Source organism: Schistocerca cancellata, chromosome 3 (assembly GCF_023864275.1).
Source record: "Schistocerca cancellata isolate TAMUIC-IGC-003103 chromosome 3, iqSchCanc2.1, whole genome shotgun sequence".
Classification (NCBI taxonomy): domain Eukaryota; kingdom Metazoa; phylum Arthropoda; class Insecta; order Orthoptera; family Acrididae; genus Schistocerca; species Schistocerca cancellata.
The window spans coordinates 282,958,518-282,975,826 of NC_064628.1; the positions used below are offsets into that span (position 1 = coordinate 282,958,518).

Sequence of the window (17,309 nt, forward strand, 5' to 3'; positions counted from 1 at the left end):
TCTTGGGACCCCTTGTCAGAACGTCGAATGGATTTCGTACGTTCTAGTCGCTGTTGAACTTCTTCAAAATTTGTTTCTTTCACTCCGTTACGTAAAGCCACTGGACGGTCTGTAACCAACGCCTTTGTTAAAAATTTCTTACTTGAAGTTGGCCACGTTGCTAAAGTCATTTCAGATAACGGACCGCAATTCAGATCTGCTGTTTGGTCACGCATGCTTCGGAATCATAAAATCAAACCTATTTTTATTTCATTGTACTCACCATATTGTAATCCCTCCGAACGGATTATGAAAGAAATCAATAAGCTTTGCAGACTTTATTGTCACAGAAAGCATCAGTATTGGGAAAGATGTTTACACTTATTTCAAAACGTGCTGAATGAAATGCCTCATGACTCCACTGCTTTACCACCTACTCTTGTACTGAAGAATGAAGAACCACCGAACAGAATCAGAGAGCTTGTACCTTTTCCGAATACACGTAAACTTCGACACAAAGACATAATTGATTTGGCTATTATAAATATAAAATCTGCAGCAGACAAAAGGAGAAAACTACACGGTAAGGCAAATGCAAAGAAATTATATATTGGTCAGAAAGTTCTCATTAAAGCTCATTCATTGTCACATAAGAAGAAACACATGAGTCACAAATTCTTTCTAGTTTACAATGGACCTTACAGAATCCGACGTAAACCACATGATAATTTCGTTGAAGTTGAAACTCTGCGTACTAGGAAGAGTAAAGGTTTACACCACATTTCACATGTAAAACCGTTTATTGAAAGATAATCTGCTTTTTAACTTTGTCTTTGCCTTAAAACTTTTCACTTCACATTTCTAGTATGCATTGTCAGACTTAGAATCTTTTAACATGCAACAATGTTTGAAGTTAAATATCCAGTCAAGAACCAAGAGAACTTATTTAAACAGAAATTACGAAAGCATTGTTATTGTGAACAGACGACACAGTGTTACTGTGTGTGTACATTCTTGCTTGTTAGTTGCACGATTACGTAACGACTATAAGGCTTACATACTTAGAACATATACTGGTACTGCTAATGAGATTTTAATGCAACATTTTGGTTTACTTGAAAATACATTCTGGATTTAAAGTACTTTCAGTGAGATACCAGGTGACACAGTGGTTAGTTTATGTGACAGCTACACAATTTTATCATGACACTACTAATGAGTGACAATTTACAATGTTGCTTTTGCAGTGTTTCTGTTTTATATCTGCACGGTTTTTCTGTATTATTCTGGAAAGTAAAACATGTTTTAGTAGTAACTTTTGTGGTATAGCTACAATGAGACTGCCTTTTCCATAGCACAACCATACGTTACAGCACAGTACTTTCTTCATCACGGCAATAAGCGTAATAACTAAGATATCTATACGCAAAGCATTTCACTTTTGTTTATGATGAGGTAAGTACATTGACTTCAGCAGAGCTTAGCTTTCGGAGGATGGTAACTATGACACTTCCACAGAGATTATCTTACAACAAGACACACAGTTTAGCGCTACAGTACACGTATTTGAGTGATTAATTTTTTACTTAAAACATTTATTTTTAAAGATATTTGATGTACAATGATACAAAGGTTTTCCGTGATACATTTCATTCCATTGCCGTAATCTGTAACACCTGAGGGTATAATTACATTACTCCTCAGGGGGTACACGCCTACTTTGTGTACCATGTGTTTGGCAAGCACAAGGAGCCCTAGCTAATATGGTATTTGCTTATACTGTAAGTAGGCTGAGTCATGTATAATTGTTCTAAGGGGACGTTTCAATACAACTTTACACATAGGTACCATATTTCTCTAACACACAAATTACACAGCTGTCTGATCATTTAACTAAGAGACAAAAATTTTTATACAACATCAGTGACACATGTTTACGCAATTACACAGTTGGGTAACTTCACACTTGTGAAATTGTATTTTGTCTGTACTTCCTGAACTGTTCATATTTTTTCGGAACCATTGTGATACTATGAGAGCTCTGATTAATGTATTTGGCATGGGATCATGATTTTTAAAGTATGTTGGAGGTAGATGACACTATTGAAATGAGCAGAGGTTTTTTATTTAGGTTTTGAAATTATTGGAGGAACCTATGACGATTTTGAGATTTGATGGAGGTGTTATGATGTTATTTTTACGACGACGATGTGTATTATGCTGTTGAGGTATGTTTATGATCAATAAGCTGATGTTATATGATGAATTTGATTATGCTACGTATTTATTAAGATGAAATATTGAAGAAGTGTCGACGAATATGTATATTTGTAATAAGGTAAGGAATAATGAGTAGTGATTAGGGACTCTGACTTGTGAAAAAGGATGTTGGAAACCAAGAATCGTACTTTAAGAGTTATGAAATGTGTGTAAATGCCTGAATGTATCACAATGCAGGCAAACATTTTTTGCACACTGTTATATTCATAGGATTTTGTTTCTACACATTTGCAATGCAGATTCTCGACCTGTGAAATTTTTTATATGAGACTGTCACTGTAATCCAAACTGGTGTCGTAAATATTTCAGTAAGAAAGTTAAGTGACCACCTTCACGTAATGAGTTGTGGGCACCCAGCTGCGTGACAGTCGCCTGGAAAAAATTCATTAGTGTGTGCCTGTCAGAGGCACAGGTGGAGAAAAAAAAGGGGCCATTATCCTCGCTATTGACCTTCCTTTGCAGAAAGCATCGCAAATACGACACGCTCAAACTTGAAAACATATGGTTACACTGTATAGCTCTTAATTTATGATATTTACTAAAATGCCTAATGAAATGATGAGGAACATTTTACATCTATTGTCTTCCTAGTTGAGAGAATTTTTTTTGCTTTTGGAGACACCATTTGCCTAGTGAATGACGTTTCATATGTTGCTTTATATATATATTTGCTCATTTCGTTTAATATCTAGTTTCTAGCTGCACTGCAGCAATGGTTAAAATAAAATTTAATAGATGTACTAATATCACTATTTTCTGTCTACAGACCCAGTAAAGAATACGTTTATGAGGTATTTTCTTAGAAAAGAGAGCACAAATAGACATTTCCCTTCACAGGAACTGCATAAATAACTTTTTTAACGATTTGGTAACTTGACTGCTAGAGTAAGTTCTTGTGATACATCATTCTAGTGTTAAGATGTGACATAGGTATTAAACACGGCCATTTTTACTGTAATATTTTTTCTGCTTGAGCTTTGTCATGTTTAGATATAAGTTACTGCATTTGCTGCTGCTTGCTTTGCCAATTTGCATTTTTTTGTCATTGCTGTTTGTGTTAATTGTTTTGTGCTGCTGCATTGCCTTGTCCCTTAATTTAGCATCTGAGCTCAGTAGATTTACGTTAGCTTAAGAGGGGATAGACTATATAAGAAACTAACTATGATGAATTGGAAGAAATGCATTGAGAATTTATAAGAAAATGGTTTGGCCAAAAAAGTATTTTGAAAGGGGATATGAACAAAAAAGTAGGGTATAGAGACAACAGGTTTAGGTAGGATTTTCTTGGAAATAAATAATGAGGTAAGCAATATGTGAAATAAATACAGAAAGCATGCTTGGATAGGATTTTTTTGGTGGAAGCAAAGGTTGAAATAAGACGAAAGATCTATGGAATGAAGTTTTGGGTTGGACTGCAGTACCAAATGTAACACTGAAAATAAACCCTGTCCTGTACCTTTGTGTTATTATGCTATGTGAATTTGTATTTTTCCTGTCTTAATGTGTTTAGCTAGTAAGAGTTATGTTGTAGAATTTTTCTGATAATATGTTATTTCCTTTGTAAAGGTGTTTAGACATTATTTATTCTGTTCTGTTTTAATGCTCATGTGTGAAGTTGACGTTTCGAAAGTTATTCTGATCTTTTATGTATGTACTCATGTCATAATTCCTGTATCACTGATGTATATGTTATTTCGATTCTTTTATAAAGCCTGTACTACAAATGTTATCTGTATTGTTATGTTCTGTAATGATGTATTTTGTACCTTTGTAACTGTATTCTTATGTTATAAAATTGTAATTGACACCAGTTCATCATATTATTAACTTGTAAGTTCCATTTCACTGCACACGTTTATGTTCATCATAGTATATGGAAAATATGTGAGAAGTAGGGACTGTTAGTGTTTGCACATGTCTTAATAATTCAGCAAGGGACTGGATAACAGCATTGCTGGTTCTAAGGACAATTCCAAAAACTTGGTGAGTGCACAAGTGGTGGTTATGGACTTGCTATATTATCTGCAAGGCTCTTCAATGGTGATTGTGCACCTGCACAATCACAACAGATGGCTGCTGGCCATCTCTACAAGGACTACAGTGGGTCTGCACCTCTGGTGGCCCACCAATACCACAATCTCTACCAGGACTACAGTGGGTCTGCACCTCTGATGGCCCACCAATACCGTAATCTCTACCAGGACTACAGTGGGTCTGCTCTGTGATGACCTACCTACCAATATTCTTCAAAACTTCGATTGTCTCTGCTGTGGGTTTGCTCTGTTGTGGCCCATTACCTGTCTGCATGTCAAGAGTCAGCACTGTCTTTCCATTGGAAGGACAACACTACTTCTTCAAGACTGCATGGAAATCTATTACTTCCGTGTGCATTCTCTTTTACTGCTCAGACTTTGAAAAAAAAAACATCACTGCAATTTTACTGTGATGAATAATCAGGACTGTCTTTATGGACTGTGAGAAAATTTTAGCTTTTGACCAACATTGTATCAATAAGTGTGTGCATTTGATTTCTTTGTTATTGTAATTATGAAATTTTTTCAAATCTGTATTGGCCAGTGCCCAAAACAATTTGTAAAATTTTTTGTGGGGAGCATGGGGGCTATGTAAGTAGGCTGTTTATGTTTTCTTATTGGCAACGTTACGTAGCGCTCTGTATGAAAATCACTGGCTGCGCTGTGTGCAGTCTGTGGCTAGTTTGCATTGTTGTCTGCCATTGTAGCGTTGGGCAGATGGATGTGAACACCGCGCAGCGTTGCGCAGTTGGAGGTGAGCCGCCAGCAGTGGTGGATGTGGGGAGAGAAATGGCGGAGTTTTGAAATTTGTAAGACTGGATGTCATGAACTGCTATGTATATTATGATTTTTCAACACTATTAAGGTAAATACATTGTTTGTTCTCTATCAAAATCTTTCATTTGCTAACTATGCCTATCAGTAGTTAGTGCCTTCAGTAGTTTGAATCTTTTATTTAGCTGGCAGTAGTGGCGCTCGCTGTATTGCAGTAGTTCGAGTAACGAAGATTTTTGGTGAGGTAAGTGATTTGTGAAAAGTATAGGTTAATGTTAGTCAGGGCCATTCTTTTGTAGGGATTTTTGAAAGTCAGATTGCGTTGCGCTAAAAATATTGTGTGTCAGTTTAAACACAGTCATGTATAATTGTTCTAAGGGGACGTTTCAGCACCTCCGTTTCGATGTAGAGGAACCCTCTGTAGGTTTTCATGTTTCATTGCTGTTGATGCAGGTAGTGGCTTTCCATATGTGTCCCTCATGTCATCAACTCATCAGTCCAAACGATTCAGGCACTGGAACGCATTTTTTCTATTGAGGGGCTCCCAGAAATTATAGGCACAAGCAATGGCCGCCTGTTCAATTCTTTTGAATTTTCCATTCTTTGTTCAAGCAATGGCATCACTTTGGTTTCTATGGTGCACTTCCTTCTAGTATCCAACAGGCTGGTAGAACAGTTTGCCCTCACTTTCATTTCACAACTAGACAAAGTGCACCTACACCATGCTTTCGACGAAGCACCATCCCTCTTTTAACTTCACCTCATAAGACGGAGTGAATCCAGCCAAGAGATTACATGGATAACCACATTTTTTGCAACTTTTCATGCTTCATACAACCTGATTTACCGCTCTCCTTGGCAGTAACGCAGCCACTGTTAGTCTGTCAATGACGAGGTCTGGGTGCTGGTTTTCTACAAGAAACACAAATGATGGGTGTCAGCGGTGAACACACATCTATTGGATTAAGCCATGTTACAAGTGCAACTGCAAAGACCGCTCCACATGTTGCAAACATATCTACCACCAACTCCTTTTACAAATAGTCTTTCAGTCTTTGGTTGGAATACTTCCCTCCTAAGACCATGGGCAACGTCACGCTCCTGTCATCTCAATAGTTATGTGGCCTGCAGCTTTTCGCAGGGTTGGCCTTCTCTTACCCAGGCACCCACTGTAGGGTACATCATCCACAACCCTCCTGGTTCGCCAAGTCCGCGATCAGTTGACGAGGAAGCTAGTGCCTACCACACCCACTCGTCCATCGAGGTGGTGGTGGGATCATGCGTGAGAGCTGTTCATCCTCTCTATAACAATGATTCTTAGATTAGTGTCATGCGAGTGGTCTAACCCAGTGAAGCCACAGGGGCCATATTATCAGACGACAGACAGAAGATCGCCCAAGCTGAAGAGACCTGCAAGGGACTTCATGGGAACCACGAGCGATCTCTGGTGCTGCAGACCTACTTACTTCCGCACGTTATGTGGTCATGAATAGATGTAGTTGTATTCTTGCACCACTGGTACTAAGGCTATCCAGGCTAGTCTTTTTCTTCTAGTCCTTTCAGCCACAGACCTCTCGCTGACAAAACCATCGGAACCGTCAGTGTTACACAACCGTCAGTCACCGCCTAATGTGGGGCCGCCAGTGACTACCGCAGGCGTCGCCAGGAAGTAGCCTCTATGCAGGAGACTGCAAAGGACACTGATATTGGTCATCATCATTATCTTGCATTGTAACTGTTCCACTACAGAGTGAAGCAAGACCTTGACTTAATCCTTCATTGGGACCATCTGCCCATATACGAACTTGTGTAAAATCAGTGATTGCCACGAACTACTACAAACAATTTTTATAAATGACTTACTCCAGAAGGGAGCATTTGTTTATGTATTCATTAATGAACTTAATAATCTTGTTCTGCCTTGTTTACCTGGGCTGTGTTGAACATTCTGGTGAATAGTTTGCATCTTCTAACAATTCATGCTTCAGATCCTCCGTTTTCCTATGACCAAGTAATTTTTCGTACAGAAGCCATGTGCTGATTACTTTTCTTTGGAATCCTGGACTCTTCCCTTTTTCTTCTAGTAGATGAGTTGTGAATTAGTCGTCATCTATAGGTTAAAGCATCACAAAGTTATCAAGAATACCTTTTACCATCCGGAAAACATCGATCTTTTTAGCAGACCAAATCACTTCTGCCTTGATTTGTTGCAGGTTTGCCGGTTTCCACTTACTGCTTACACGTGTGGCATTAAGCGGTAGACCCCAGATCAGCCAGACTAACAGATCGGTATCCTTAGATTCCCTTGCATCGGTCCAAACACTCGTTTTTGTACTTTCCTTTGGTGTGCACTCAATAAATACAGCACTTCACTTACTTAGGAGTTTTTCACTGCTCATTACTCAAGTAAAGGGTAAAATATTTTATCTGATATGCCTATGTTATGATATTGAATACAAATCTTCTGTCACTCGTCGTGTGATGTCACATCACATCGCTATATTGTACGTGATCGGTGTTTTCATCTGCCTGGATATTTCATGAACGGCACTGGACAACACGTTACAACAGCACTAAAACGATTTCAGATATGCCAATGGCATATGAGTATCAGGGTGAGTCATTTTCACACCGTCCTCAGCAATGGACGTGAGCTGATAGTCGCCGTTTGCAAACGGGCAGTTTTAGCTTTTTGTTATGTGTTGCTGTCGTATGTTCTGCTACTTCACTTATTGATGATAGTGACGTAATTAACTCTCTCACAGCCGCCGTGTCCGATATACATCTCTTGACACAATCGGCAAGTGTGACGTAGTTAAGAGAAGGCCGGGAAGGGGTGGGTGGAGGTGAATGCAGAAGCTCTTTTTTTGTTCCGTCGTCATTTTTGTATTATTGGCTCATATTGCGGTGTCTCAATCATTAACAATCGTACATTTAATAAGTCCGATCGCAATCTCTAAATACAGCGTAATTGGTACAACATGATGACTGTTTAAACTATGGGTCAGTAATGCTACTAGCCTTGTGCCCGCTGCATCGTTCTCCGTGTCGCTGGGTTGTTGGAAGAGAATCTACTATTACTTACCGAGCCCCACGTAGCGCTTTTGTGTCTCTGTGGCCTTTCAACTTTTTCTTTGACCAGCTGTTAGTTCATGGTCTAGACAACTCGCCAGAAACAACACAATTTGGTCCACCCACTGCAAGCCCTGACTGCAACGATGTTCGCTATCTCATTCAACTCCAAACGCGTCACGTAAGCTTGTGGAGAAAATCTTTTCAAATTATTCTCTCTAAACCTTTTTCCAGTAACTAGATTTTTCAATTGGGGTTTCTTTAAATTGATTATCCTACAAAATGTAACTATACAATCGGTATATCCTTAAATATATAATTAAGAGAATTCGAAATTGGGAAATGAAACTCAATACCAGTTCCAAGGAAAGTTCATTGCAGTTAGTATGTGGATGACCTATTTACATTCTGAAGTTTTGTGCAGACATATGACAAAAGTTGGTGGCAAGTAATTCATCTATAATGAGCTAGCCATGCAGAAGTTCTTACATCATGAGGTTAATAGGTTAATGGAATTTTATGGACAGGAGTTACTGAACGTCATGAACCAATGGCAAAATATATAGTCCTAATGACTATTCAATCTTAACGTCTACCATTCATCTCATATTATTGTTAGTTCCCTAGAAATGCCAAATGACGGAAGATTATTTTACCACAACTCCCTACAACTCACCTCTTATCTCCTAGTACTGTCTGAATGGTTTGAAGCATTTTCTCTTTCGTAATACTCTTGAAATCCAGTTTCATCCCTATTCCCGCACTGACCATCTTTGCCACGTTGTATCCTTGATCCCCAAAAAACGGTATTCCAATGAGAGGCACTCCATAGTATGCTGCCTCATTGAAACTTTGAAGTCCGCCCTGGGTGATGAATAGTCGCACGTTTGGGTGAGCTGCATCAGAAACATAACAGAACACGCATTACCTTACAGAATAATTACAGAGGCATATCAAAAATAGCGGCAACTGAAACATGTCAGTACACTGGCTCTGAGTGTCGGACATTAGCGAGAATGTTCAAATGTGTGTGAAATCTTATGGGAGTTAAATGCTAAGATCATCAGTCCCTAAGCTTACACACTACTTAACCTAAATTATCCTAAGCACAAACCACACACCCATGCCCGAGTGAGGACTCGAACCTCCGCCGGGACCAGCCGCACAGTCCATGACTGCAGCGCCTTAGACCGGAAATTACTGAGTAGTTGTTGTACAAGCGAGTAATGCGATAGTTGGGATTTCTATGCTACATGCAGGGTGACTCGAAAAGTTTCCCAACATTTTAAAATTCAATACTTTAAGCAATAGTGTAGCTAGAAAGGCAGAACTTGGCACATATGCTTGAAATGACGTGAGGTTTTATTGAGACAAAACAAGTGTAGAAAATGATGAAAAGATGGCACGTCGTATGACACAAAAGCAGTAATTAACATAAGAACAGATTTTTAGCAAAAACAATGTTCTTCATCAACCTGTTAGCTGTCATTCATCAACAATACCTATAGTCGAGGGACAGTGTTGTGAACAGCATTCTACATCATATCAGTAGGTACGTTGAGAAACTGTCGTTGGATGTTGTCTTTCAGCATCCCTAATGAGGTCGGACGTTCGCGGTAGACTTCCGACTTCAGGTAACCCCACAATCAATAATCACACAGATTAATGTCTGGGGACATGGGAGTGACACCTCAGCACGCAATCCTCACCAAACGATGCGCGCAGGAAGTCTCTCACACACGTAGCAATAGAGGGTAGCGCACCATCCTACTTGAAAGTCGTACCTTCCGGCAATGTTTATGAGACAGGTTATGGATGAGGCATATTATGATGCCCATCAACAGCTTTCATTGACAATTGTTGATGTGTATCACAATACACCCTGTGGTATGGCATTTGTTTGTATCATAATACATGAAATTTGAAAGTCATATTGTCTTTTTTTTTTAATTTTCCCTAGTTAATGGTTCAGAACCGAAACCGGTCGGGAGAAATATGTAAAATACAATATAGCAAAGTAAACATGCATTTTCTAAAACAGCTCTGTAACACTTGTGTGCTGATTGAACTCACCGCTAACAAATCTAGCAGCCCGCCTCTGAATTGCTTCGATGTCGCCCTTTAATTCGACCTCGTAGGGATTTCAGAGACAAGAACAGTGCTCAAGAATGGATCCCACTAGCGTTCTATATGCCTCCTGTTTTAAGGATGAGTTTCTTTTTTTATTTTTATTTTTTTGTTTCATCAGTTTCCTGATTGATTTGATGCAGCCCGGCACGAATTCCTTCTTCTCAAAGTAGCACTTGATGCTTACATCCTTAATTATTTGCTGGATGTCTTACTCGATAGTGTCGTGTGGCGAGAACGAGTGTAGAGTTGAGTCAGTAGTTCCCGTGTGGCGGGCCTAGCTGGGCGGAAGCCAGCAGTTGTTGTAATGCGAGGTTTACCGACAAAGGGAGTGGCCATCGCCGCGGTTTAACCCCTTTGTATTAGAATAATACGGGAAAGTGATAAAGTATAATTACGAGCGTGATCAGTGATATTTCTGTACCGTTATTTTGATTTCGCGTCTACCGCGCCGGCATTATTTTGGATTTGCAGTGTTGGATTGCAGTGATTGTATCAGCGTGTGACGAATGTGAATAACGAAGAAACCTGTGCTGAGATTAGCCGTTATTAAAAGTGTATGACGAAGGCGGTGGCTGTCTCCTTCTTTTTGTGTTTTTGAGACGAATATACGTCTTGATGAGTGAAGCTGTGTTGGCGTTCTTCTTGTCACCAGACATTTCATTATTACAGCATTTGAGAAGGACAAAATGGAATGTAACAACTCCGTAGCAGTCCATTCCGATTTCCAGCCCCATTAGGTACACGGTCACATTAATTAATAATTTATTTGGGCTGCTATTCTGATCCCGATCGAGCGGGAACATAAAATACGGACGTGTTACACCCTTGGCTTACCGTGAAAGGACAAGTGCAATTTTCGGACGAATCGTATAGAACAATAGGTTATTTTACCTTGTTTAACGCGAGAAAATATTTTTCAATGTTGGATCGAGACAGAGCATAAACTTTAAAATCGCGACAAGAAACAGTGCATTTTGAACAATACGAAGTAATAGCATCTTACGATTGTGACTAAACTTTTTCCTTGCCATATTAGATAAGAATAACAGTGTCGATAAACTGTGTTGTAATGTGCAAACGCGTAAATCCGCATGAAAAACTGTGAAAAGTGAACACCAAAGAAAGACACGTGTGAACATTAAAATAGCAAAACGAGCCAAGAATTCGTCACGAAATTTTTTACAGAAGTGTTTAGTAGTAATTTTATGACTGAAATTGCCTTTTGAATAGTGAAAATTGGACAGCTTCTTGTGGACCCATAAACTGTTATGCGGACGACAATGTATTGTGGCGACGCAATTATTGAGTGACGTCACACAGACCTGTGCAGCAGCCGCGCCAAAGAGCTTCGATCCGCGAGGTGATTTCACACGTCATCCCAACTACCTGTGCAAGGAGTAGTTCAAGCACAGGCGCACTACACCGACGGACTTCAGCGCGACTTCGAGACACCGAGCGCCGACCCGGCATCCAGCGGCCGAACTACAAACTACGCCTGCCTGCAGCGCCATGGAGCGGCCGGCTGAGAACTACGACGTCCCGTCACAGCGAGCAGCGCGACCTCGAGACACCGAGCGCCGACCCGGCATCTAGCAGCCGAACTACAAACTACGCCCGCCTGCAGCGCCATGGAGCAGCCGACAGAGAACCACGACGACTCGCCACAGATCCTCAGCACGACTTCACGTGGCTCCAGCGGCAGTACAGCACCACGCCCACTTCAAACGTCAAAACATCGCGACTCGTGGTAACGTCAGTTGGTGAGTGAAGATGACTGGTTGTCATAACATTAAATTGTAGTGTGCAGTCTTTGTGGTAAATAAACAATTTTAACTGATATTTAAATTAGGAAAAATGCCCAATTATAGTAATTTCCGAAAAGTTTGCGAAACATACTCTGAAATATAGCATACCTATTGGTGCATACTGCGTTGTCTAAATGGTAATTATACATATATGCTCATTGTTTTTGGGAATTTTACATTTATAGATTTAATGAATGATGTGATTTGTCTTAGTTAAAATGTTTTACTTGAACTGTGTATGTGAGAATTGATATTTGAAATTATTAGGTGTTGAGCGTTGTTATGTTCGGTATTCATACGTTGTGTCAATTTTGGGATTAACTGAGAATACTGCAGGTACTGTTTGATTAGTTTCATGGTAATTAGGAGTGTTTTAGGTTGCTAGAGGTTATTTTATATTACTTGCCTGTGCATTAAAAATAAACCAAACATGTCTACTGAAGATAAGCAGGTTTGTGAGGCAGTAGTTGAAAGGAAAGGGATAGGACAGGAAGACAGAGATGATTCGGGAATCAGTGATTATGGAGTGTCATTAGATAGCCCATTAGCACATTCAACTAGTTATCCCAAGACACCGGGACAAATGACGAGAAATAAGTCAGTTTCAGAGGATGCAGATAAGTGGTCGATGTTGGTAGACTTGATAAAGAAGACTATGGCATCACTAAAGGAAGATTTACGAGAATCATTAGAGAAGGGTTTACAAGAAACTAGAGAAAGGGGAGAAATGTACCACGCATCATTACAGAAAGGTTTACAAGAAAATAACGCATTACTAAAGGAAGATTTATGAGAATCATTAGAGAAGCGTTTAAAAGAAACAAGAGAATCACTAAAGGAAGATTTACAAGAAACTAGAGAAGGGGGAAGAATATTCTAAGAATCATTAGAGAAGGGTTTACAAGAGATCAAAACATCGCAAATGAAGATGGAATGTAATCTGAAGAAGGAAATGCAGGAGTTACAAGAACGACTGAAGATGGACATCGACGAGAGAGAGAGGAAGCTACAGAAGAGCATAGACCAAGTCCAGGGAGACGTGGAGAAGATGGAAGGAAAGTTAACAAAAAAGATAGTAGACGATATTGAAGAAACGAAAGCCAAATTGGGAGAAAGAATCAACGAAGTAGAAACAAATTGCAATCATCGAATCGCCGAGGTGACGCAGATGCAGAAACAATGCAATGATGCGGTTAAGGGGATAGGAGATAGGCAAACCCAACTGGCTGTCAATCTGAGAAATGCTATAGCCATGCAACAAGAAGAGGATAACAAGAGGGTTGCAATGGAGGTCAGGCAATTACAACAGGGAGTGCAACAATTGGAGAGCAAGACAGAAGAAATTGATAAACGAATTAGCAATGCCACTTTAACCGTTGGGGAAGGTAAAGTCGTTACCTTGATGAGCAGTGACAATCGGTACATCCAAAGTAATACAGGGCAGAAATTTAGACCGAAAGGAGGGTTGCACACAATGATATTTATGAAATGGTTAAAAGGAGTTTTCCCAGCACATTTTAAAGGCTCAGACAAGATTCAATTTGCAATAGATAGAATGGAAAGTGAGTGCTTCACTTGGGGAGTCAGGAAAAAGGAAGGGACCACTAGTTATGATCAGTTTGAAGAGGAATTCTTGAAGAAATACTGGTTCAAAAGTCATCAGTGTGCAGCAATTGAGGACCTACTCCACCGCAAGTCACTTAGTACATGGAGAGGAACGTTGAGAGAGTTTGCTGAACATTTGTGGGGATTGAACGAGACTTTGGAACAACCCCTGAGTGATGACGTAATGATATCAGCGATAAAAAGAAGAATGAGCAGGAGAATACAAGAAACTGTATCCGGGAGCCTAATTAAAGATAGGGAGGCCTTGATGGAGATAGTGGAACAGTTGGAATCTGTTCGATCACAGGAACACAATGAAGCTAATGATCAAAACCGAGGGGGAAGTAATGACCCAAGGAATCATTTTGGTAATTCGTCTAATTATAGAGGAAGAGGTGGTGGCCATAGGTACAGGAACCATGGTGGTGAACGGCAATGGAGAAATGATTGGAGAAGGAGTGAAGAACCAAGAGATCATGAGAGAGGATGGGATAGGCGAATGAATGACACAGTGCATATAGAAGAGGTGGAGAGACCGGAAAACTGAATGACACTCCAGATGAGGTCCGGTCAGGAGTGAGAGCTACAAGGACCAGAGTAAACCTACTAAGACACGACAATGGTGGAGATCTGAGAGATCTACTGGAGGAAAGAAGTAGGATTCCCAAAGAACCCATGCTACCCATGATAGGGATCAAGCTATGTGGACTGAATATCGAGGCATTAGTCAATACAGGAAGTGAAGCACGTGCAATATCCAAGAGGTTATATGAACAAGTACTAAAAGCAAATATTAGCTTGCCTAGTTTCCCGGTGAGTGGAGTGAGAATTGTGAATGCATTGGGTGCAAGGAGTAAACCCATTAAAGAACAAGTGTTGATTACTTTGGAGATAGAGGGAGAAGAATACGAAGCAACATTTTTGGTGGTGGCTGGATTGAACACATCAATTATTTTAGGGATAGATTGGTTGAATGAAGTTGATGCAGTAGTGAGTTTTGATGAAGGTACTATCAAGGTCAAAGGAAGAAAGGGAGACGAGAAGAGATTAAAGTTTGCTGAGGGGAGTGCAATCGAAGAAGAGGAGGAATTCAGAAGGATAAATTTGTGTCATGAAGAGGAACCCACCATGGGATATGGGGAAGAGGAACTAGAAGAAGAAGTGTTGATATACCTTGAGGGATTAGTACGAGAGGATAGACATAAAGAGGATAAGATCAGTAAAAAGTTGGAGGAGATGACACACCTAGATGAGGGGACTAGGAGGAAATTAGCCACAGTATTATACAGACGTTGTAAGGTATTTTCTCAACGGCCAGGTATCATGAAAGGGGTGGAGTGTAAACTAAAGATAAAGAACCATAAACCGTTCAATATAAAACACTATTCCATTCCCCAGGCGAAACGAAGAGCAGTAGATGAAGAGATACAGAGGATGATGGACCTTGGTGTTATAGAAAGGGCCAACAGTCAATATAACAATCCCCTATTTGTTGTTGATAAGAAGGATGGAAAGGTGAGGATAGTTTTGGATGCTCGAACAGTGAACAAAATCTTCGAGCCGGAGCGGGACAAACCTGAGACTATAGAAGAACTGATTCAAAAATTCCAAGGAGCAAAGGTGCTTATTAGTATCGACTTAACTGCTGGTTACTGGCAAATACCATTGGCCACAGAGTCCCACCAGTATACAGCATTTACTTATGGAGGAAGGTGCTATCAATTTAGAGTGTTGCCATTTGGGTTTAATGTGTCAGTGTCTGAATTCATAAGAGCGATGGATAAGATACTGGGCGAGAAGTTACTTAAAAAGGTCACCGTCTACGTGGATGACCTCTTGATAGCAAGTGAATCATGGGAAGAACATTTGAATAGATTGGATGCAATCTTGGCAGCTTTTGAAACCGCAGGGGTAACTGTAAACCTGGACAAGTCGGAATTTGGCAAATCAAAGATAAAATTCCTGGGCCATATAATATCCGAGGAGGGTATCCATCCTGATCCTAGTAAAATGGAGGCTATTAAAAATTTTCCGACCCCCCATAGTAAGAAACAGTTGCGAGCATTCTTTGGGGTTTGTGAGTTTTATAGAAAATTTGTCAAAGGATCTGTACTTAATGCCCAGAGTATGAGGGAATTGACCAAGGCAAGGATGCCGTGGCATTGGAGTGCAGAGTGCCAAACCGAGTTTGAGAATATCAAGGAAGCACTATATAGTGCAGATATATTATACCACCCGGATTTTTCCAAGGATTTTTATTTAGGAGCAGACAGCTCTGACTATGGACTAGGAATACATTTGTACCAAATAGAGAGGAGCGGAAATGGTGAGAGTGTAAGAACAATGGCGTTCGGTAGCAGAAGTTTAAATGCTTGGGAGAGGAAATATTCAATTACTGAAAGGGAGGCATTGGCAGTTGTGTGGGGGTTTAAGCGTTTCCGGTATTATTTGGCCGGGAGGTATGTGAAAGTAGTGACTGACCATAAGGCCCTTACATTTCTGACCACAAGCAAGTTGAGGCATAGCAGATTAACGCGATGGGCCGTGGCATTACAGGACTATGACTTCGAGATAATTTATGAACCAGGAGCAACACATATAATACCTGATGCTTTGTCAAGATTACCAGCTGACTCGAGAGGAATGTTGGTGGACAGGCCAGAAGGAGAAGGAGTTAGAATTAACCTGATGAAGGGAGTACAGTATGAAGAATTCATAAGGAAGTTCCTAAAGAATGTGCGCAGGGAACAGAACGAGGATGAGAAATTAAAGACAATTAAAACAAATACAGGTGTGCATGAGAGGAAAGAATTCGCACATTTTATTATATTCATAATGGGATACTTTATAAAAGAAACAAGGAAAGTGAGGAGAACTGGAAACTCTGTGTGCCTGAGCATGTGGTAGAAAAGTTAATTTGGTATACGCACTATAGTAATGCGCATTATGGACCGAAGAAGTGTCTGGAAAAGTTGAAGTTAGATTGTGCGTTCAACAACATGGGAAGGCTTATACGTAAGATACTGAGTACATGTGACACCTGTCAAAAATCTAAAACGACTACAGTACAGCACAAAGGATATATGCATCCAATTGTACCAACAGAAATTAAAGACATAGTTGCAGTGGATCTCTTTGGGCCACTTCCTGCCTCACGAGGGAATTACACACAAATCATAGTAGTGGAAGAACTGGTTTCCAAGTACATAAAATTCTACCCGTTGAAGAAAGCCACAAGTAGAGCCATCATTAACCATTTTGAGAAAGACTATTTTCAAAAGGTGTGTATTCCTAAGCGAATTTTGAGTGATAATGGGTCACAATTTAGATCAAAGGAGTGGACAGAGATGCTAAATGAGCACCGAATAGAGCAAATTGCCATTTCTAGGTATAGGCCAGCTTCTAACCCAGCAGAACGAACAATGAAGGAATTGAACCGTTTATGCCGAACATACTGTCATAGGAAGCATGGTTCATGGAAAGAATATCTGGAAGAATTTGAGCGGGTCAGGAATCACCTCCCACATGATTCTACAGGGTTTGCACCATGTGAAGTATTGCTCAATCAAGAACCCGACAGTATTTTTCGTGAGTTGCTAGTCTACCCACCAGGAGGTTCATTGACCTGGGA

At 40.1% G+C, this 17,309-nt stretch overlaps 1 protein-coding gene across 1 annotated transcript in view; it reads right to left on the reverse strand.

The window, feature by feature from the left end:
* LOC126174950 (UDP-glucosyltransferase 2-like) overlaps positions 1–17,309 on the reverse strand; it is a 100,560-nt gene that overhangs the window by 15,453 nt on the left and 67,798 nt on the right. The window contains exon 6 of the mRNA XM_049921409.1: positions 8,815–9,034. Coding sequence (XP_049777366.1) covers positions 8,815–9,034 — 220 coding nt within the window. The remainder of the gene's footprint in view (positions 1–8,814; positions 9,035–17,309) is intronic.